Genomic DNA, 24,304 nt, shown 5'->3' with positions numbered 1-24,304 from the left:
ACTTTTACTCATTTCTCATATTAGATGAGTTAAATTGCATCTTTCTCTAATCTCAATAGTCAATGGTATTTTTGTTTAATTTATAGGATTATCACAAAGATAGAGGAGTAAGTGAAGGTTTCATTAATTTAGAGAGATAAGATACAGAAAATATTTATATAATCTCAACCAAACTCATTTTATTTCTTTTCATTAAAATAAGATAAAATTAGAGGAAATCAGCTTAATACTGACAAATCTTTCGATTTCTGATGGCAGCGCAAGAACTAGAAGTAGCATAGGATGTGTCTCTTGTTTCCATGTTATTTCCGCTATGACCCGTTTTTCTATAAAAGAAACATATGGTAACTGCCACTTTCCACTTTCCAAGTTAGGTACTGTTAGGTTTTGGATCGTGTTTCATGATTCTTGGAAAACACTCACTCTTTCATCTCAAATTCTTTTTACATCCACTTTTCTAAAAGGAGAAGTTGGCTTTCCAAAGTTGAATACATAAGTTTTTTTATTTCAAATCAAGACAGTGTTTCCATAACTTTATTTAAAGTATTTTATAAGAACGTACATTATATAATAATAATAAGATGTTGCGTCTTATTACCAAAATAAACCTTTCAAAGTACTTAGAATAAAATAAAATTATAGAATTTACGAGAAACGTCAATAATTACAGATTTATAATCGAGATGGCAATCGCTTGTTAATATTTTTTCATGCCATCTCATCGGACCATGCCGACTATGAACTTGGTTGTGGAGAAAATCTTTTTCATCTCGAAGCAAAAAATTCAAACACACTTCACCACTCTAGAGGAAAACTTGCCGTATCGTCTATAATTAGTGCATTCCTTTTTTTTTTTCTTCTTCTTTTAAATGCATTCTTATTAACGAACTATACATCACATATTAAAAAAGACAGGCGCATATCACCCATATTTTTTCTTACTGAGAAAGCAATCGCAGTCTTGACCTCTCAATTCTAAGACAGTTGACAACTTCAAATTATTTGAATCTCCCATCACCGAATGCTGCACAACACAATGTCGATAACGACAGTTGAGCATAACGCCTCCTCAATTGAAGCTTTGCAGCCGATGTTGATGTTGGAAGACAATCTGTATTGCATGTCTAGATTTTGATAGCAGTTGCATTACACGACCACCCTAAGAGATGGTTCCCGGCAAACACCACCAAAGTTGTTCGCTAACAGTCTCCGAGTTTCATCTTCTTTTTGGTACCAAAAGCGTACATAACGACCACTCCGATCATTGCCAGAGAGTAGAGCATGTTCTTTAGACCATGCATCATTTACCAATTTACTTGCAAATTAGTCGCTGAGGCGTTAAGAACCAAAAAAATTAAACCACAACCAACCAACGAAAATCATCAAATCTTTCAAGATGAGCCAACTCGTGTCGAATAGGTTAGGTTTACAAGTCGATAACGTGATGTTGTAAAATCATTTCAAGGATCTGACAATTTAGCCACCAACAGATCTAGATAAAAGCACTAGCCGATGCAGAAAGCTTTCATACAACTAAAATAACCCCAGCCCACGACCCAACACATAATCGTATGCCAATCGTCTCTACTTTATACTGATTTAGAGGCTGCTTAAATCTAATGTGTAATCCATCACATGAAAACAGTACCACCATAAGAAAACTCAAATAACCTAAGAGAAAGAAATACTTGTCCTGAATGAACATCACAAGAACAATTATACAAGTCCTACAAGAGTCTTAGTACCCACCCACAAAATAAATCGTGTCCAACAAAGTGAAAAAATGACTACACACCAGTTCACCTGCATGTCCTCAAAAGACAAAACTAAACAGGTAAATGATTCTGGGAACACGATTTCCACCACCACTAGAGAGATCCTCGACTTGCAACCATCCTGCAAATACCAGCCGAACCAAACGACCAAGACACCTGTACAAATTCCATGGTAAGCAATCATTAAAATCAGTGCTCAACTTCTTTATAAGCAGGGAACCTGGACCTGCAAAACTTGTAATCCGGTGAGATTGTAACTCTGAATAACCATTGTAAGAAATTGGACAAATAATTAAAAACTCACAAGAGTAGAATTTGTTGTGGGAGTACAGGATACCTGACTGCACGCACAAACACACAAGCAGTAGTAGATGAAAAGATAAACATGCATGCAAGCAAGAACTTGTATTTACTTGAATAACTCATACTTTGCCTAGATAACACCCGGTAGAGACAGGATTTTCTGAGAGCTGGAGCATAACGTGAATGACACATGTTGACACATGTTGCCTTATATATTGAAAGGTGATTTATAGTTGTTAAGAGAGCCTATGGCATTATGGAAGAGGTAACTCAGAACAGCCAAATAAGAATAATGCACAAGAAGATTCATGAAAAGTATTGTTATGTTCACCAAAGGACCTAATATCCAGTTTGCTGGGTGTGTGTTACAATCTTTCTAAAATTTAGCATCTACATTCTATGTTCGTTACCTATAACATCAATTGAAGTATCCTGACAAAATGGGAAGCCTCCCCCAAAATATTCCAAATTTTGTACGAGCACAGCCAAGATGATAACTGGAGAGCATTGGATGGAAGAAAAATTGAAGTCATCAGCCAGGACAGTATTTCATATTGAAAGGGAAAGAAACAGGATTTAGGGAAGAGAGGAAGCATATGCATTAATAAAGCCAAGGCTAGTCAGGAAGATGACAATGACTCATTAAGCGGAAGAGCTAGGTTTTAATAGATGTAAGACTTCAGGACAAAAAAACAGTACGAAAAGGTCAAAGAGAAGGAAACAAGCTAGATTGCCTACAGGAGCATTTCCAGAAGAATTGGGAGGTTATAAAGTAAATGAAATAAAGTTTAACCAGCAGAAATGGTCCATATTAAGCATTCAGGCACATAAAACAAGCATGTAAAGAGAAGTTACAAAGACACATAAAGGTAGATAATTTTAATCATGTTCCTTATGACAGAATTGTAAACCTGCACACCACCTGCACAGTGGAAAATGCGCAGTAAGCTATATTTCTAAGACGGGCCTAACTTGGGAACTTTTTATTAAATAAAAATTGATAGGCGATCAGCAGAGATAGAGAACAAACCATGCCGATATCATCAATACCCATATCCATTCTGCTGCGGTGGGTCCTGGCCACGGTTATGATCTCCACTCTCCACATACCCGTGGTTGTCATTTTCTTTTTTATCGACATCACCACCCGCATTTGCCTTGCTAGCACGTTCCGCCTCTTCCTTCTCTCTGTTCCACTGTGCAATTTTAGCTCGTCTCTCTTCACTTCCTTCCCTGACTGGACTGCGATCCCTCCTGCCACCCGGGCTTCGGCTTCTACCCCTCCTACGGCTTGGACTTGTGCTTCTGTGCTTCCTGCTCCGACTGTCATGGTAATCCCGATCATCATGCCTTCTGCTGTGACTGCGACTTCCATGAGAGCGTTCTTCATAGCTACGGTGCCTATAGGGACTTCTGCTTCTGCTTCTGCTATGCCTTCTCCTGTGCCTTCCAAACAGCTGGCGCCTCAACTCCCTATAACAAATATAAACAAGCATCCGCTGAAAATCAACCAAGCTTAACTATGCTTTTTGCTTCTGCTACATGATAAATAATTATAATACCTGCTAATCCGCTTCAGATGCATGAAGTTACAGTACCCACCACGGTTGCAGGCATCCTCCTCATACTGCCTACAGGTGGCTTCACGAAAATCTGTCACTGGAGAGAAATCGACAATAATAGGTCGTCCTGCAGATACAATCATCAGCACACAAAATCATGTTCAGTTGAAGAAACCATCGAGCTACAGACCTTTATATATATAGATATAACAAAGTACACAGCTAAGCAACTCTCCAAAATACAAACATGAAAGAACATGAGACCTGCATAATATCTTCCAGTCAGATTCTTCAAAGCATTTGCAGCATGCTCTTCCTCTCTAAACTGGACATAAACATTACCAACCTGCGATACCAAAATAAAATGGCTAAATACTCGAAAGTTACATAAGGAGATATTAAATTCAATGAATGAGTCAGAAAACAATACCATATGGTCAGCCAGATTGTCACAAACATTCAAGCTCTCTATCTCTCCATACTTGTTCAGTTCCTCAAACAAGTCTTCATAAAAATCCTACAGCGCCAGTGAGAGATACATTCAGATACCATGACAAAAACACCAATTACCTCCATTCAGTAGAGAACAGAGAAAAATAAGAGAGACAACAAGTCACAAGAGATCTTCTTCTCAGAATTAAGGCTCCCTCAGCTAGAGAAGGCACTTGCCCAAATTCCAAAGTTTCAAATACAGATAAAATAATATTCAATACTTTATCTCCATTCAACTACAGATTTCAACAGAGGTTCATTTTGACTGTAACTCATCCAAGGAACAAACTAGCACCCTCTTTAACCAGTTAACAGAAAATGATAGCTCTGGCATGAAAGTCAACCATGTTCTCCTGAAAATACTTAGCACATAGCAGGATGGATAATGTTAAAATCAGATTCAAAATGAATCACCATATTAAATAAATGGTAACAAAATAGCATACAAGAATCAGAAATAACATTAACTCATCCTTTCTGAAACCGAACACATATTAACTCAACTTAAAAGTTTAGACAATAAAAACACACACACACACAAAAAAAAAAAGAAGAAAAAAAAGAATCAGAATCACAAACAACCGGAAAGCAATAGAATTGTAAGTCAACAATCACTCATCACTCCTCTTTGCAACACCGCATATTATTTATTAATACATTATTAACCAAAATAAAATAAGTACAATCCGAAATTTTAAAATTTCAGTTGTATTCTTTTCTGCATAACACTCAAATCCCTTAAAACTCCAACTTATAAGATCGAAAATTTCACGTCCATCAATATCCAAACCAACCCAAGAGAGTAGCTCAAAGCAATCATTTTATACACCCAAAATCACATGATATCAATCGCCAAAGAAGAAAAAGAACATAAAACAGAGAAGAAGAAAACGCCATCAAAGTAATCAATTAATTTATATTCCGAAAAAGAGCTGAAAATAAATAAACAGCAACCTCAAAGTGTTCTTGCATCTTTTTGGGGTCGATGGGTTGACCCTGAGCATCGACGCCGGGGGTGATCATGTCGGGGCGCTGGTACATGTTTGAGAGCAGCAGCGTCGGGCTTATACTAGGCTTGGTGTGGAGACGGGAGCAACGGTCCCCGTGTCTGCACGCGCCGATCTTGAAGTAGAACGGGCAGTTCACCCTGTCCTTTTCCGTCCCAAATATAGAGGCCAAGTGTTCCGCCATTGCCAAAATGCAATAACCGAGAGCTCCGTCCTTAATTCTTCTCACCCACAGATCCTCTCTGATTAGGTTTTCGCAGAAAGATGTGATGGAAGAGAGAGAGAGTATATAGAGAAGAAGAAGAAGAAGTAGAGAGGTGTTAATTCAAGTCTGTTTCTGGATTGTTCCAAAGCAACCGACGCTCTATGAATGTACATAAATGTAGTAGATAAATCAAACAACCAACAAGGTGGTTTGCCCGAGAGGTTAAGGGGGAAGACTTAAGATCTTCTGCACATAAGTGCGCGTGGGTTCGAACCCCACAGCCACCACCACACCACCACCATTTTTAATTATTATTATTAACTTTCTCAATTTTCTTTTTCCTTTTCATGATGAAATAATAGAGATTCCTACTTCCACTTCCCTATCCTAAATCCTAATGGTTTGAAGTCCAATTCATAAAGCTTGGTAGAAAGCCCAATAACCCAACAATCCTCCTTCCCATCCCACCCGACCCAATCAATTAGAAGCCCGCTACAAGTATCCATACCCGAATACCCTCTTTCACATTCCAATCTGAGTATTTCTACGACTTATAATGTCCATATTTTGTTATACGTATTGAGTTTTCTGTTTCAAATTTTATTATATACATAAATATAAATTGTAATTTGTATTTTGTGAAAACGCAAAAATAGAGGAAAAACAGCGTCATAAATTGGTAATAGATTAACAGGTTGGGCCATTTTGGGACGAGGCTGCTCTTCTTTACCTGGCCCATAATACCATTGCAGTTGTCGGAAATGTTGTAACTTTAGTTCTTTCCATTTGTTGTGTCTGAAAACCATGTAATAGGCTCAAATATTATTTGTATATATAATGTTGGGACGTGTATTTCTTTATTACTATCATGCAAAATCACAACCAACCAAAAATATTCGACAGAAGAATGCCAGATAATGCAGTAAATAAGGACCCAAAATTTCAAAGCAAACCCCATATATATGTCCCCCCAAAATAAATGTTGAGTACTATTCTTTGAAATAATTTCCTTCGCATTCATTCTGTAGTTGTTCAATTAAACTGTGAGTCATTAAATGAGCTTTTGATATCATTTAATAAAAATTCTATTAAATAAAATAAAATACTAATATTGTTATTGATGTTGGACAGTATTGCCTTCTAATAATAGATGAAAAATTTGCGAAGCTTATAACCTTCAAGGCTACAGCTATTTTGTTATGCGCATTTTCCAAATAAGACTGTGCGGTTGCATTCAAAGTGAAAATACCTTGAACAGGGCTCCAATCGTGATGTGCGAGTGCACTTCAAATCATTTGGATTGTTTGTCAAAACCAAAATCATATATCCTTTCCAAACATCTTGTTTAAAAGGTGAATAACAATTTACCCTCATGTGATATTGGAAATGAGCAAATTATCCCATGTGTTTTAAAATACAGAGGAATAAATTGTTATTTTATTTATCATAAAGGGGTTGTTTACTTATTTTACATAACACAGATAGGTAAATTGTAATTTACCCCTCGTTTAAAGGTGCGGTGATGCTTAAACAATTTTGGGGATAATATTGCACACTCTCCACTCCCATCCCACACCTTTAGTAGAAGTGCAGATTTGCACGGTTTACGAGTCATAAAACTTTTTTTCTTTTTTTTTTTTGTAATACACTTTTTCAAAATAAAATCATATAATCTTGTTAAAACTTGAACCATACTTTACATAAGGATTTCAATCGTGTGTGGGACGACTCACTTATAGTTTAAGATTTAAAAAGTGAATATCTCAGTAACATTTCATGACCGACATTTCTATGTAGAAACAAAGTAGTTTGTGTTGTGTGTGTGTGTGTTTGAGTTATTGTTGCAAGAAGGGAACCAGAAAAGAGGGGAACAAGTTTGGAAATTGCAATGGGAATTAAGACAGAGGACAGCGAGGTTGAGAAGACACCTCAACCAACCTCCTGCCCTTCTCTGTCTCTGCATCTGACATTCAGAGTCACACTCTATTTAGTTTGGACCACTTAAAAATTTTAATTTAAGTCATATATACATAAATTAATTTAAAAATAATTAAATTTATCATGTAATTAGTTAATTTTTATTTTTTATATTTGATTTGAATAAAAACCTTTCCTAAACCACTTTATTTTCTTGTGTGTTTACGTGGGATATATCTCTCATTGATTTTTTTTATTTTTAATATGTAAAAAGTGATAATAAAAACTCATAAAACAAATGGAGTCTTGGACAATAGACTAGGAAATAAAACCAATTTTAAAGAAATTAAACCATAATTAGAAAAGAAAATAAGGAGGCGGAGGTGATAGAAGGACGAACCCCGTAATGAAAAACATAAAATTACTACGACATCCTTAACAACATGAAATTATGAATTACCAAAAACCTTTTCAATGATGATATATTAGCTCACTGGTTAAGCTTGAGGGTTTGAATCTCACCAAATATGTGGGTATTTATTCTACTGCATATAAATTTATTATGATTTATTTCATATATTTTTGTTATACTGATTAAATCAATGCATTACTCAATTTATTAAAATATTCATATAATTATATAATTATCGTTTATATATATATATAAGGCAGTGGATATATAAAAAAAGAGAATAATACGGACTCGTGAACTTCTTAGAAAAGGGCATCCCTTAACGTGAAAGACGATAATGTATTTTTTTTTCAAAAAAAAAAAAAGGAGAATCATGTTGTCTTTTTCTTTTTAGAACTCTTTTTTATCTATTAATATTTTGATATGGAGTAAAATAGTAGTAACTCATATATTTATACGATACGCTAATATCGTAAAGATAAAGAAGATAGAGGTGAAAAAATGAAAGTCGTAATATCAAACTGGATTTTCTTTCTATAGATTTGACAGAGACGAAATGAAATTTGGACCCATCCTCTCCAAAATAATTCATATCAATTTCTACTAACTCAACCAATCATCCCTTGTTTGAGTTGTAATTTATTCTAATTATTATGAATTTTTGAGTTCCAATACTACAAATGTGGATAGATATTTGGTATATTTTTAATACTAGTATATTATTTTTATCTCTACTTTGAATTTATTGATTAATTTAAAAATATCAATATATTATATATTGAACATCATAATATGTCGTTAATTTAAAAATATCAAGAAAATTGCCGACACACACACGACTAGCCACATTTTGTTTAGTTCTTGCGATGCTCAGTGATTACAGTTGGCGTTGTTTCCTTTCCTTCTCCACCCATTCTCCACTTCTAAACTACTTTCTGTCCTACAATTCTTCATCTACATATTACTTCACCCCACAAATAGGTGGATAAATCGTTTCAATGTTTTACTAGTTAAAATGTACAATTATTTTATAATAAAAGATCCAAACTCCTAATTTATTTATTTATTTAGTACTCCAAACTCCTAATTTAGAGCCCATTAATTTTTTTTGGTAAATTTTGATATTATTTAATAATATAGGGATTGGGGTGTCTCTTATCATGGGCTTCCCCTTCTCTCTAATCAATGGGAGTTGGGACAAACAAAAGAGAAAAAGGGGTAATCATAGTACGTACTACTACTTCGCGGAGAAGGAACTCAATTTATGCCCAATCTAATGTTGGAAAGGAGAATTAAGTGGTGACAATTAGCCCTAGTGATTGAGGGACACAAAGCATGTCATCATCATCATCGACCAACCAAACATTATTAAATAATGTACCACATCATTTGGGGCAGTATAGCTATGTTAATGTCGCAATCATACACATCTTACTACAACCGTATCCTAATAGTAATAATAATTTGACTAATATGTTTGATGTTGCTTGGAGATGAAAACAAGATTTTATGCTGGAGGGCCACCAATATATATTCATAATTAAATTATAAAATCTTTTATAGTAATGTAATGCCCAACCACACAAAAAAGAAATGGGTCCTATCAATTGGTTTTGTTTTAATTATCCGACGTCAGATCTAGTGACATAATATTTAATGTTTTTTGTAAAATTATAAGTAGTGAATGTTATTATTATTACAATAGTAGGAGTTGTATTTTTCAAAGGGCATGTATTTGGATTAATTAGACCTAACTTTAAAAGTAATAATTTGATTTAGTTTTAATTAATTAATGATGAGGATTTGGGCATCATTTGGGCTGGGAGTATGGTACATATCAAAGTGCAGGAAAGAGCTGACAAGTTTTAATGAGACACGAAAAGCATCAAATTGTATGATTCTATCAACATATAATTCCACAAGAAAGCACAAAAGTTTAAGAATCACAATGATTCACTCTCCCTACAACTGCTCCAACTTCAGTACCGTACAGCATTTTTACCATATCTTGACTTTTGTCATTATAGTCAAATCCACAAATATTATGTCCTTTTTTTCTTGATTTTATTAAAAAAAAAATCATCGTTCAATGAAAAAAAAAGTTGGTATTTTGACAAGATTTCGGTATCATCAATTTGTTTTAATCAATTAATACTACCTGATCAAAACGTTAATATGTATCTTTTTGTTTATGCTTTAGTATTATTGAAAAGGGGTGTCGTGCACTGCAATGTAAGATTTTGGAATTTGAACAGGAAACTTATATAACCACTCTTCTTCCTAAACATGGTTATATTTGGATAAATCAATCTCCCTTACAACTTATGATCAAAGGAAGATGAGACTCCAAAGTTGAAAACTTGCACAAATAAAAGACAAAGTACAAGCTGTTCTGTGTGGCCATCACTTTATTTCCTCCTCAATCTTAACAAAATTTAAAAAAAGAAAAACAACCTTAAAAAAATAAAATACAATAATGTCACACAACTAGAAAAACCCACTATATATAATTTAGAAAAGAAAAAAAAAATTACATCTCTAAATTTTGATGATGTTTCAGCTTCTTCAACCTTTGTTCTTGACTGTATAACATGCTGATCTTCGCAGCATGCACTTTCTGCTGGCAGACAGCAGGGGATTTTCAGACAAATTGAAGACTTTAGGATTTCTGTTCTACCACATGAATCTTTTTTTGTGTTTCCTTTTCTTGTAAGAGATACTGAAGTGGGATCAACCAAACAGACAATCTTGTGTACATACTAATTTTGTGTATACTACAAATGAGGAAAGCTTGTGGAATGGTCTCTGCCAATGCATATATATATATAAATGTAGATGGATGATGAGTCACGTTGCTGCTTCTGTTAAGAGCTCGGGACTATCGTGCCAATGTAGCCAAATCCCGCGATTGTGAATGTGATGACTTGAAGAAATAGGTATATGAAGTAGTTGTTCTTTCCGTAGAGGAAGTCGTAGCATCCGCAGATGAAGAGGAATAAAGCGAATCCCAGCTCTTGTAGTTGTATTCTGGTGAACCCAATATTAGGTTTAGTTACAACAGTCTTTTGTGAGAATTACTGTAATAACTCATCATATTCCTACTGCAAAAAAATCCTTGACTACAGATAATTAAGATTACCCCCTAGATGTTATGTTAGAGAAGCCTGTGATCATTAAGTAATGAATTTGTCCTAAAATACGAAAGAGCTATGAGTTTTTCATACTACCGATGATTTAAAATCTCAGTACTGATGAATGATGATCTTCATTTGCAACATACGAGAAAGAATTCAGACAGGAAACTTTACCTGTCTCCAAGAAACTTGGACAGGGATCTCCTCGGTGCAGCAGATTTACTATGGGACTTGTTCTTGAGGGTATCTCCAAGCTTTTCAGTGACAACCCACTCGTTAACTCTCTTGGCCTCCAGCAGACCAATGAACGTGGCCTTGGTCCGGTGGAACGACATGACATTCTCGAAAAGTACCCAATAAAACAGCAGATGGAAGGATCTGAAGATACCATTTCATTATAATGTAAACAGATATGACGAAAACATAGGACTTAAATCTGGTCTGGACAAGAATTTCCTGTAAATTGTACCTAGGAGTCCCGACTGAGTTGAGTGTGGTTATAATGCAAGGAATGTAAATAGCTCCCCATTTCGGGACATCTACTTCTGGGACAAGAATCGACAACGGAAGCACCACGCAGTAGAAGAAGAAAGTGAACATGTGGGCTATGAGCTTCCGGACAAAGAAGAAGCTGTAGATCACATAAAACTTCTTGTAGAGTGAAACTTTCTGCAGTATCACAAAACATACGATCAATTCCTAGTACGATGACATTACATTGTACTTTCCCAATATTGGTTCGTTTATCAAAAATAAAGAGACAAGACCTTGTTCGTCGCAATATCCATCACCATCTTCCTGAACAGATTGGCCGGACCGCAAGACCACCTGTGCTGCTGGAACCGGAAGGCTTTGAAAGTACTAGGTAGTTCACTTTTCACCTGTCGACAAAAACATTAGTCACCTTTCACTTGTCATGTAATAAGCTCACTCAAAACGCTAAATTGTAAAACAGAGTAATCTTGAAATGCACCTGGAGGTCTCCTAGGTAGACAAATTTCCAGCCCTTTAGACCGGCACGAACAGCAAGATCCATGTCTTCAACTGTAGTTCTGTCTTTCCACCCTCCAGCCTCGTTTATTGCAGCAATTCTCCATATCCCGCCAGTTCCTGTAAGAGTTTTTGTTTTGTCAGCAATTATTCAGATTAAATAACAATAATCAAAGACATAAGAAAGAATTATTACCGTTGAAGCCAAAGAAGGCATGAGTGGCTGATCCCACTTCTTGCTCAACTGTAAAATGATAGTCTAATGACATTTCCTGCATTCTTGTCAGCAAGCACTCATCTGCATTCACTGCAATTCACCAAATCTTTTTTTCAACCCCACAAAACAAAAGATATAATAACTTGAGAAAATAATTCTTTGAACCAAATATTTGTTTTATTTTTTCAAATAACATTTAATAATTAATAATTGTTATTAAAATACTCAAACAATAATTATTAAAAATAAAAATATTCATTTACAGTAGTTGATATCTCAAATTGAAGTAGATAGATATAATTAATTAAAAATAAAAATAATATGTAGGGTTGTGAGCGAGGTTAATGCCGAAATTAGGAACGGAAGGAAAGCAAAGAAAGACAAGAACGTTGGATTAGGACCATACCAAGAGTAGGAAAATGGAGCTGTTACTGTTACTTCTCTGACACCACGTGACATCAATATTAAATTAGTTTTGCCACGTCACCAATCACAACCTGGAATTACCCCTCCTTTTTATTTTATTTTTATTTTCTTTTTGGGGTTGGGGGGGGGTCTTTTAACTGTCGGTGTAACCATACAAACACTGACACTGTTTGGGTGAAACAGCCAATGAGGCAGTGCGGCTCCACCATTAGGGACTGACGCCTCTGACATGCACATGGAGGGGTTGTTGTCAAATGACAACTCTGCCCCTGCACCTCACCATTTTCTTCTTTATTTTATTATTTATCCCATGCTTACGTAATACGTAACATAAATCCAATAATCTCCCAAGTTCTACTGTTGCTGCTTGTCGGCAGGGAAGAAAAGGACAAACCTGCCCCGCATATCTAGCGCTTCCTTGCCGTTTAATCCGGGGGGGTAAAGAGATAAAAACCCCAGGACAATTTCGTCATTCGACCAAAAATATTATGTGGTTGAATTATTAGAGTTTAACATTTGAACTATTTATTATGAATTAATATATATTTTTATTTCATATATATATATATATATTACGACATAACTTTTTATATACATAACGGTCTTTATTCGCTATTACTATACTTTTTGCTATTCTTTTAATAGTCGAAGGTAAAATTTAAATGTGTGATATCAGCACATATATATATATATATATAATCAAATTACAAGAATATATATGAAAATTAACTAAAATAGAAAGTTCCCATGATTGTACGAGAATGTTATGGTGATAACTACATATCCATAGGGGCATGTCTACATATAGTATAACTATGAATGTGGAGAAACAATTGACAAGGCAAGATTATAAAATACGTATGGGGTAGTCGCTCAGCTACAACTTATCTATTTCCATAATGCTGCTACGTACTTAAACTTAAAACTCTATCCCAACCAAGACAATTAAGATTAAGAGGGAGGGTGTGGGATGGTAATATTTGGATTTATTGGGGTCCTTCCACTAATATTATAATAATATAAGTGGTGGTTGTTAAACTTAACCCAACTCAGACCGAGTCAAAAAAGGATAATTAAGACAAAGAAAGAGGAGCAAATAGTAATATTTGCGTTTTCTTTGGTCCAATACAAAGGACTGTCCGCCCCTTGCTGGGGCCCACTTGCCCCCTCCAAGCATGCAACAAATCTTTCCCAGAAGCAACAAGAAAATGGGGAATAAAGAGAAAAATTGAAAAAGAGAAAAGAAATAAAACCTTCCATTTTATTTTAATTTCCGCATCAATAAAAATATTATTAACTTAAATTATAATTTATTTAATAGAATACACGTAGAAATGCGATTGGTTGACACCCTCGTCCCCACCAACCACCCCACAACTGTATAGTAATAGTGGTGGTAAGTATAGCAACACCACCGACACTTTTGCATGTGAAGAAAATAAAACATTACTCAAGACTTAAAAATTTTAATATAATCCAAATATTATAATTTGATAGACAAATTATTGCTTCTGCCGCTGCCTATTAATCCTCACACCAACTACTCTATTTTGCATTAATTTCTTTCCTATTAAATAAAAACTTTAATTCAACATTCCCAACACCAGTATTAATTATTTTAATTAAATTTATTATTTTAGAATCAATAAATATGAGATATGAAATTAAAATAGAGAATTCAAATTGCATAATATATGATAATTATTTAGAGGACTCACCAAACCTCCAACGAGCTTGAACGAGAGCAATATCCCGGTTGTGAATGAGAAACGGGACAGCCCGTCGGAGGAAATCGGGTTCGGGTCGAAAATCCGCATCGAATATGACAACATATTCGCACTCTTTAACGTAATCGTGTTTCAAGCCTTCTTTAAGCGCTCCGGCTTTGTATCCGCCTCTTGTCTCTCTGATTTGGTATCTAATGTTAATGCCTTTGCTTGCCCACCTTATGCACTCCTTCTCGACCATGTCCTAAAACATTAATAGACACAATTAATTAAAGACAAGCATTAATCCAATAATTAAGACCCAAATCGAGAAATTTAAGGAGGGAAAACCACCAATAATGATAGTGTCGGTTTGGGGAAATCATTAGGTGTAGATGTCCTGAAAAGGTAACATTAATAGAAAAGTGCCACTTGTAGGAATATAATAAACAAACAAGGCTTTGACGATCTATGGTAATTATTACAACAGATTGGGTTCGCAAGCATAAAATTCAGTAAAAATGTGCTGGTTTTTGAGATTAGTGCAAGAAAACACCCCAATGGTAAAGGGACAAAACAAAACCCAGTTCATCCGATTGAAATCATTGGTGTATGTAGCAGAACCCAAGGTAAAAATGTTCTTGGTAAAACCCAGAAACAGAGGCCTCAACCAAAGAGAACATATAGTAATTCCCCTATACCCATGTAATAATTAACTGATTCTTGGTTCTTACCGTAATGAAATGAAATGAATTATAAGACATTGGTCTCACTGAATCTGTACTTACACCAACTATCAACCCTCAAATCATATATGATGACATATAAATGTATCAACTCAAAAGCGCACAGAGCTCATAGCCCATCCGGGTACAAATTCATTCAGATGGACAACATCTAAATTGTCTTAAATATGTTACCTTAATGACGAGGTCAGTGGAATCATCCAGTACTTGAATCACAAGCCTATCAGCAGGCCATGACAGATTACACGCTGCACCAATGGAGATCTTGTAAACCTGTCCCCAAAACATCATTTAAAAAAAAAAAAAGGACAACTTATATTGTCAGCCATTTTTATCACACATACCCATGTGTGTGTGTGTGTGTTAAAATTTCACAAACCTCTTTCTCATTGAACATGGGGATCTGAACAAGGACCATCGGAAACGCGGCGCTCCCCATCTCCAAGTCGTCCTTCATGGGCTCCCATTTGTACCTCTTCTCCGGCTTCTTCCAGAACAGCTTCACCAGAACAATCACAACTCCCATGTACAGCCGCTCCATGAACACCATTATCGACATCGCCAGACAAATGTACACGCACACCCTCAGCAGCGGCGCAATCAGCGGCACTCTGATCAGCTCCCACAGAAGACCAAGCTGCCCCGCGATGTCCGCCGTGTACCCCGGCAGCGACTCCGGCAAGAAACTCTTCCCTGAAACTTCCGCCATTTCGTTCTGCTCAACAGATCTGCTGCTTCTCCGTCTCCCTTTCTGCCCTCCTCAGAGAGGAATGCGCGCTTGAAATTGTGCAGGGTTTAGGCTAAAGATCCCTGTTTCTGCACTCCACTCTCTGCTCTCTCTGCTTACGGTTTCAGCCAAGAACAATACTTCTAGCTTTCTTGCTACTGCATCAGAGTTGAAGATAAGCAGAGGAGTATTGCGGCATTGTGGGCAAGAGAGAGAGAGAGAGTTATGGGGAGGGAACTGAGGAGTGAGTGAGGGAGAGATGTAAGAGAGGTTTTATAGTCAATATGTGGTCTGATATGGAGCTTCTGTGTTGGCCGTCGCTGTAATAATTTTTATCCTTTTTTAGGACTGATAATTAGTAATTAATTATTACAGAGGGAAAAAAAAGAAAAAAAAAAAGAAAGATATGATGACCGGTAAAGTGGAAACTGGTGGGCTTTAAAGGTTATATTGGTAAAAAAATCTTGCCTCTTTCAACGCTTCATTACCTTTTTCATTTTTTCTTTATGAATTTGAGAAAATTAATTAAATATTTCACAATTAATTATTTTTTGGAAGTAGCGAATTTATCTGAAAAAAATAAGTTTTAGGGAATATTTTCTTGTAAATTTGATTGGACATATACAATTTGAATTATTAAATTTACAAACGATATTGTTATAAATACCATTGAAGTGCATTAAGTGACTACACGTAAAAATCTTTTGCAATGATAAGTCCAGTTTTTAGTACAAGAGAAAAAAAAGATTAAGTGATAATATTAATATTATTGTTTATCCTTATGCATTAAGGTATTGGAATTTTACAATTTATTATAATATTTTATAAATATTATGTAAAAGTCGTATAATTAATAATATAAACTTTGGTAGAAAGTTGTGATTATAGATATGAAATATACATAATAACGACAAACAATATATATATATATATATATATATAATTGTCACTATATCGCACTATTAAAATAATTCTCAATAGTCACAATTCATATATTAAAAATTACATTATGACAATGTTAAAATCATATTACTTTAGAAACTAACCGGAAAGCCAACAAAATTCCGGCGAACGGAGTGGGAATCGGGAAGAATAATTATAGACAGAGTGACAGTGACTGAAGAGTGTGGTATTTTCCCTGACAGAAGCTTGATGATTGGAATGAACAGGTAAGCTGGAGCCGCTGGAGTTGTTTTTGGCGTGTTCTAAGTTTTTCAATTTTATTTTGTATCATGAATGATTCCATTGATCCTGGAGATCTGCAGTTTTCCTTGTGAAGAACCCCTTCCATTTCCACCTCCTATTATTCTTTTCTTCCTTTTCTTTCCGGGAGATCTAGGTCACACTCCACAGTCTTATTCAGGAGGATTGTACTTCAATTTGTACCATCACCTTGTCCTTGGTCCTTGTACTAGAGCAATAGCGTTACTATGGCCTATCCCACCTAGCATAAACTAATACCCCTAAAATCATTTCAGACAAATTCGGATTCTACCGATAAAATAGACGCAAGATTTTCTATCCCATTCTAGTACTACAACACGTTAGTAGTATTTTCATAAACGTGTATTCTGTAAAGCCTACTTAATCTAATTCGATTGCAAGACAAATACAGATTTGATACCTCTATACTATGTAGTAGATCCATAAAACACTATTCGTAGATGAATATTGTTTACGAGATACACTTAATTCTATCAAATATTTTGATAAAAAATTTAAATCAACGTATTAGGTACAACAACGTTGGATCTTTATGACTAGTCCATAACAATTAATGACATTATGGGCCAAACACATGTAAGGTGAATAAACATCAAATGAATTATCTGAAAAACCCTTTTTCAAGTAGAGGTGATGAAGAGAAGTTGATGTGGTGCAAGATTCATGTGAAGAACAGCAAAGAAAAGTTGGAGAAAAACAAAAAAGAAAAAAAAAACAGAGAAGACAGCAGCACATGAAATGGAGAAAATCCAGAAGGCTGTGCCCTATTCAATACGTGTAACAAACATACCGACAAATACAATTAGGAACCATCAATTTTACCTATGTGGTAGTGAGTGTTACTCCCAAGTTTTTCTTGTATGCGATAAAAAGACAGAACGAATCGAAGAAAAAATCATGTGTTTGGGGCCCTTCAACTTTTATTTTAATCTTTTTAGTAAGAAGATGGAATCCAATACTAATTAGTAAATATATGTCAAATCTAAATATTTATTGGTAAAAGACATTATGATAGACAAATACTAGCTATTAATCTCATTCCACTAATTAAAATTTAGTTGCGAAATTCCAACGAGGCCCAATTTAATAGTCAAAATTGATATTCCAAGACTAAAGTTTGATGGACTCAAACTTAACCAACAGTATGTATTGTTCCACTTGAATAATAGTAATTATGTGTCCATCTTAATATAATTCTTAATTAGTTGTCGATATTTGATATTGATAGTTAATTTATAAGTGATTAAGATTGTGATGTAATTTTAAGATTTACTTAAAGAAAATTTAAAACTAAAATACGATTTTTATTTTAAGAATTATCTACCATATCTAGGTGTATTTTAGTTTTCCACAAACATGATTTTTAATTAATTGAAAAAATTATATTTACACCTTTTGACCTATGGTTTGTTTACACAAATCACTCCTATCTTTTAGATAATTATACATACACCCACCAAATATCAATATCATTTAAACAAACCACCCCTTACTTTTTTGAAAAATTACAAATACACCACTTAAAATGTTAGGGTCATTACACAAATTATTCATATTTTGTTACTGTCAGAGGTAGTTTCTATAATTATGCAAAAGACAGGGACAGTCCATAAATCAGAAAGTGTAAATATAATTATCCCTAATTAATTTACTCTGTTTGAGCATTAATGTATTAATTATATCGGATCCGGTTCCCATCAAATTCAGCCCGAAACCTAACCTGTCAGTCCGGGTCAAGTTATGTGGCATCACCTCAGTATAAGTTGCCATTTTGGACCATATTTTCCTAAACCCCAACCAAAAATAAAATATTATTTGTCGTGATGCGTTTTAATTGAAAATAATCTTATCATAAAAGAAAACGCAAATTTGGGCGTAATTTATGCAAATCAAGATATATATTTCCGGAATTATATACTAATTTTCCTACTTTTCATATTGGAAGGGAATTAACAATTTAAATTAATCTACAATAATTTCTGCAATAAGTAATTTTATATTTTAGTAAAATTAAATTTGAGAGTAAATGGTTTTTAGTAATGGGTGGTGGCCAAAAGATACTTCTAAAAGTTGAATATTTTTCATTGACGAAGACTTAGAAATGGTTGGAAAGATTCTTTGAGTATTTCGATGAGCTAAAAGATTTAAAATGAGCTTGTGCCAAAATTTTAAAAAATAATTTACAAGAATTCGTTTTAGCAAAATTATACTCATTAATGTAATGGATTTTTAAGAAATTAATCGCGTTTGCCAAATTTTTATTTTGTACTTTTTTAAATTTTAGTTATTGTGTTTGGATAAACAAAAAGTTCGTAATTTGAATTTAATTTTCCGAACACATTAGAGAAAATGTAGTAATTTAAATTTTAAGCTACAAAAGATTAACTATTGAAATATGAAATTCGATCCAACATTACATAGCTCATCGATTGCAAATATCAACGTGGAAACTGAACGCTAAGGCAAATGATTATGATAAGGGTGAAAATATCTCGAGTCAACCCTTTGTAGTAGTTTAGTACAATGCAAGAGAAGCACTCGAAGTAGAAAGGATTGATGTATATATATGTTCTAGTGCAGGTGAACTGTAAAAAAATCATAGCAACGATTGATACCGGAGACGCTCACAACTTTGTGGTTGATTCGTGTTTAGAAGCTGGGATTGTCTCTTACATAACATTCCAGCCGCATCAAGGCTATGAATTTTGAGGCAATGTTAATACAAGGTGTTGCTAGTGTGGAATTGAAGTTGGCACTTAGCAAGGGAAGTGCAACTTGATGGTTGTCCCCTTGGATGACTTTGACGTGATACTTGATGAATTTCCTGCTATTGGCTAAAGCAATGATACTATCGACTTGAGTAGGTTATTTATTGCTGATGTTGGTTTCCCTTTTTTTGTTGAGGGTATTTATTTGTAGGATTCCGTTAAGCCAAAAGAAAAGAAAAATAGCTTGTTGTCGGCTATACAACTGAGAATGGTGTAAGATATGATGAGGAGACTTACCTTGTTGCATTCATCGAGATTAAGCCAAATATGGTTCAAAAGGATCCAGATGAAGTACCTGAGATGTTGGAGGAGTTGGGGGATGTGCTCCCTTCCGAACTGCCTAATAAATTACTTACATGATGGGCTATTGATCACAGCATTGAATTGTAGCTTGGTGTATGACTGTCAACACAAGCTCCTTATCGTATGTGTCCTACAGAGTTAGCTGAGTTGAGGAAGCAATTAGATAAGTTGTGGGGACAGAGCTGATCCAGCCGTCCAAGGTTTCATATGCTTCCCTGGTTTTGTTCCAAAAAGAACATGATGGGTCAATGAGAATGTATGTGGATTACCCAGTGTTGAATAAGGTTACTGCAAAAAATTAAGTACCCTATTCCTAATGTGCTAGATTTGTGTGACATTAGGCGATAGCGTGGTAGGCATGCGTATCAGTGTGTCTAATAGTGTCGACATGATGCAGGACCAATGATAGCAGTCAGACAAGCAAACAACACGTATCTGCAAGTTGGTTAGTGGGCTTGGTTGTGGCGTAAACAGCCTGTCGTGCATATCGTGTGGCTTTTGTGCAGACGATTGCCGGCAGATGATAGATTGTGCGCGCAGGCAATGCTCAATGTGTACTTTTATGGGGTGCTACGCACACAGGCATGATGGTTGTGTGAAGTATGCTTGATGCCGCTCGCTCAAGCAGCACACAACGTGCGAATGATGGGATGTTGAGGGCACAGGTAAACCCTGTATGCGGTAGACCCAGCAGACGGCTTAGGGCGTTACGCGCAGCAAATGAGTGTAGGGCTAATCGACGTTGGTAGTTTCACTCAGCAGCTGAGATAAGCGTTTGCTGAACAGTTCCAAATGATTTTGGGAAAACATAACTGGAGTTGTGGAAGGCGGTTGGCATGTCCACTGCTATGACAACAGTCGTCCACTTGGCATTGACCTGATGCTTAGTTGGTTCGTTCACTTTTTTTTGTATTATTTTGTCATATAGCTGTACAATGAGTTGTGTGTTGCAGGCCTGACGAGTTCCTTGTATTCTTGCTTTTTTTTCGGTAAATATAATTTTCATAAATAGAAAAAGATATAGTACAACAATCATGAATCAAGTAGTGTTTCTTTCGACAGGCCAATAAATACGCACAATCTAACTTGTATTCTTGCTTGGTGCTTAATGCAACTTGGGTTAATTTCTGTAAATTATTGTGCAACGGTTACTTTTGCTGCTAATATGTGCATGTGTGTGTGCTTGCTAAATCTAATTCCAAATTATACCAACATGAGTGCTTGTGAGATTTGAGAGAAAGGCTGACTGATTGTGTGCAAAATCAGGTTGCACAGTAGGCGAAAAATTGATAGATGTTAAAACCCCTATGACAACTTCCAACATTAACAGTAATTTAAATCAAATTTTTACCTAGTCAAACATTATGAATCAACTCCCGAACATCTTATAATACACTCACATAAAATAATGAGTTTCACATTTTTATTGAGGTTCGAACTCGTAACGTGAAAATTTAAATTACTAAACATAATTTCAGCAATGGTGTGCATAAGAGTATCCTTTAAAACTACATAAATTTTAATATCTTCCGTTTAATTTTTCTAACAAGTATCTCTAGAATCACACTCCACATAATTTCTGGAAGCCCAAATAAGATTTATATTGATATATATATATATATAAAATATAAAATGTAGGCTTTAAATATAATATTAATTAAAGAATTAATGAGAAAGTGAGCACTAACGAAGTGCAAATACTATAAAACAAATCACTAAAATCAAAATCAAGAAGGAAAAAAGAAAAAGAAAAATGAAAAGGGGTAGCTTTTGTTTTCTTTTGAAATTAATTTGTAGCCTATCAACTCTTTTATCCTTTTCTTTAGTCAAAAGTAAAGATGAAAGCAGCGCAGAAACTTGCGAGATTTGCTGTTGCCTTTTAAAAGTCCGTTGCGTCGGTCCTTTATATTACAATTATCTGCTAATATTGTCCACGTTTCCGGACATTAACACAATACTTCAAGCAACCTACCTACCATATCATATATTCTTGTCCAAATTCATACAAACTTTAAATTCCGTGGTCTTATTAATATGGTTTGTTAGAAATACATTGATTATGAGTTCTATTCTGCAGTGAAGTTAGAGAATTTATGGCTGTTGTAGCCTTTTTTGGGTTAAGGTCTTTAATTTAGAGCGAATTTAGGTGAATGCTAACTGCAATGAGCAAATTATGTCTTGAATGTCTTAGTTTTGTAGTTTACAAAACAGACCATTGCCAGAACCATATTGAGAAAGCCCAGTTATAGCTTTTCGATACTTAGGTAAGTAGTAGAGAAAGATATGTAAAGGTTATAAGAATATTGGGATAGTAAAAGTTATACATGTTCTATGGAGCGCGATTATTTATAGGTTATCACCAATTATACAATTTTATATGAACCATAAATACAAAAATGATCAATTGTTTGTGGTGAATTTTCATATAATATCAGAATTTTGGATTGTATCGAGAGTAGATTGTAAAAACCCTAAATTAAATATAAAAATTTAAAATTTATCTGAAAATCATAGATATATCAAGAGTAGGTCTTGGCACAACGTTGGTAAGATCACCTCCAATGTAGCCTTGGCCTCAATGGTGTATGTCAAAAGTCTGCTTATTTACATAGTAGTTACAGTTTATATTGTCTTTTATTGTTTTTTTCTTTAATGAAATCATCAATTTATTAAATAGGATCTTGAGTATTTTAATGTATTGTATGATGTAATATTTAATAACTTCTATATATATATATATAAAGAATCTCAACTCCGTGAAGGGTATTTCAATCTTTTCTTAATTATTTGTCAAAAAATTCAGACCGACAATAATTAATTAACAATATGAAAGACATTGTGTCTTCCCATTTCCCAACTAACCAAAACAAAATAAATAAATAGAAAGAAAAAAAAATGTTGACATATAATTAATAAGGTGGTTAGTGTAAGGAGACATGGACATGGTATGGTAATCCAGGACAGTGGAATGTCGTTTTCGAGTTTGAAGTACAAAGTCGGACAACCCCTTAATTTCCTCCATCTCTCTATTCAAATTAACTGACAGTGAAACACTAACACACTTCTCAATCTTAAACATATCATTTAAACTATATATAATTGTCCAAATAATTTTCAACTAATCACACTACATATCATATCCAATTTGACTTGATCAACCTAATTAATTACCTAACTAATTAACACCACTCTAATTCTATACTTACCAGTAGATTATAATACTGTACCTTACATCATGTTAAAAGTGTAGGTAAACCGTCGGTGCCTTCTTACTTAACCTTAATTTATAACATTGGATAATGATTTTCGTGATTGTTGCTGATTTCATGGGCTCCATTTAAATTTCCAGGAAAAGGACTTCAGTACGTAGTGTATGTAACTGAGCAAGAATGTGAAATCTAACTTGTAACTTTTTAGGGATTTTCATAAATAGTATTTTAGTACCCGAGCTCTTTTTTTAATTCGATTTCGGACCTACTCTGTTTTGTGTCAAACACGCATCATTATCATCTTTAAATCCGACTCTGATGGGAAAAAATGAAGTTTGAGATCTAAATACTCCAAATTCTTGCACAAGCTAGAAATTAGTCTTTTTCTCTTCAATTCCTTCCTTTGCCAAAATCACTTTTTACAATGAAATTAGGAGTATTTATACTAGGCTAGCAATAAATACGAGGGGGGGGGTGGTAAAATCAATTCTACCCCCTTACGTACCACTAATTTGTAGGTACAACGTATTTGCAAGAGTTAATCTAGTAAATACAAAACAATTCAAATCTTATGGTCTTCATCTCTCATCTTTTTTTATGGAAATAATTTGACCTTCCTTTTGAGTAGGCCTTTGATTAATTTTTTTATCTCCATCAGATTCGAACTAAAATTTTTCCACGACGAGACAATCGTTTTCTTATAAATACTAAAATAATTCTCAAAACATCCCAACTTGATCTTTTTTTTTTAGTTTTTACTCTTATTTTAAAACACTCTAACTTTCACTATAACTTAACTTATAATTTTTTTGAACTTATTCTTATAAAAAATAAAAAAGAAAAATGACCGGAAACACCCCCTTCAACTAAAATAAGTAGAAAGTTTGAGCAGATAAATGAGGCAAAATGTTGCCTACTTGATATTGACCTACAAACTCGTTGGAGTCATCGTGCGCCCGTAGTTGGTCACCTACAAACGTCGTCGTTACATCTTCTTGATTATTATTCTTTATTTTGGACAACTCGATCGCTCTATTTATCAATTGTCCTAAAAATTATTAAAATTAGCAGGACCAATACATATATATATATATATAATAAGATAAATTATTAAAAAGAAAACTGGTAGCAGGAGCACAGGCACAACCCTCATAAAATGGGAGGATTGAACTCACAAGTTC

The 24,304-nt window shown here is 34.6% G+C and overlaps 2 protein-coding genes and 1 non-coding gene across 5 annotated transcripts; 1 reads left to right on the top strand and 2 right to left on the bottom strand.

Annotated features, from left to right (window-relative positions):
* Nucleotides 1-1,653: 1,653 nt before the first annotated feature.
* Nucleotides 1,654-5,471, bottom strand: LOC105170786 (splicing factor U2af small subunit B). Of its 3 annotated transcripts, none has more exons than XM_011091699.3 (6): nucleotides 5,087-5,471; nucleotides 4,071-4,157; nucleotides 3,905-3,986; nucleotides 3,641-3,767; nucleotides 3,109-3,551; nucleotides 1,654-3,000 (listed from the first exon to the last, which is right to left on the bottom strand). In XM_011091699.3, the coding sequence occupies exons 1-5, from the start codon at nucleotides 5,321-5,323 to the stop codon at nucleotides 3,122-3,124; spliced, it is 963 nt and encodes a 320-aa protein (XP_011090001.1). In that variant the 5' UTR covers nucleotides 5,324-5,471; the 3' UTR covers nucleotides 1,654-3,000; nucleotides 3,109-3,121. The 3 variants fall into 3 exon arrangements, with proteins under 3 accessions (XP_011090001.1, XP_020552413.1, XP_011090000.1); XM_020696754.2 differs by having other exon boundaries at nucleotides 1,654-2,575; XM_011091698.3 differs by having other exon boundaries at nucleotides 1,654-1,931; nucleotides 5,087-5,468.
* A 77-nt stretch (nucleotides 5,472-5,548) lies between these two features.
* On the top strand, nucleotides 5,549-5,631 carry TRNAL-UAA (transfer RNA leucine (anticodon UAA)). The gene has a single exon. It is a non-coding gene; the product is annotated as a tRNA-Leu (tRNA).
* A 4,381-nt stretch (nucleotides 5,632-10,012) lies between these two features.
* On the bottom strand, nucleotides 10,013-15,876 carry LOC105170785 (glucomannan 4-beta-mannosyltransferase 2). The gene is made up of 9 exons (XM_011091697.3): nucleotides 15,272-15,876; nucleotides 15,067-15,165; nucleotides 14,159-14,411; nucleotides 11,994-12,104; nucleotides 11,781-11,917; nucleotides 11,575-11,688; nucleotides 11,277-11,476; nucleotides 10,982-11,185; nucleotides 10,013-10,700 (listed from the first exon to the last, which is right to left on the bottom strand). The coding sequence occupies exons 1-9, from the start codon at nucleotides 15,599-15,601 to the stop codon at nucleotides 10,538-10,540; spliced, it is 1,611 nt and encodes a 536-aa protein (XP_011089999.1). The 5' UTR covers nucleotides 15,602-15,876; the 3' UTR covers nucleotides 10,013-10,537.
* Between the last annotated feature and the right edge of the window lie 8,428 nt (nucleotides 15,877-24,304).

The sequence above is a fragment of the Sesamum indicum genome, linkage group LG9, assembly GCF_026168435.1.
Source record: "Sesamum indicum cultivar Baizhima isolate 11 linkage group LG9, ASM2616843v1, whole genome shotgun sequence".
In the NCBI taxonomy this organism is placed as follows: Eukaryota; Viridiplantae; Streptophyta; class Magnoliopsida; order Lamiales; family Pedaliaceae; genus Sesamum; species Sesamum indicum.
The sequence above is the reverse complement of the archived record's forward strand: the minus strand, read 5'-3'. Positions and strand labels throughout refer to the sequence as shown.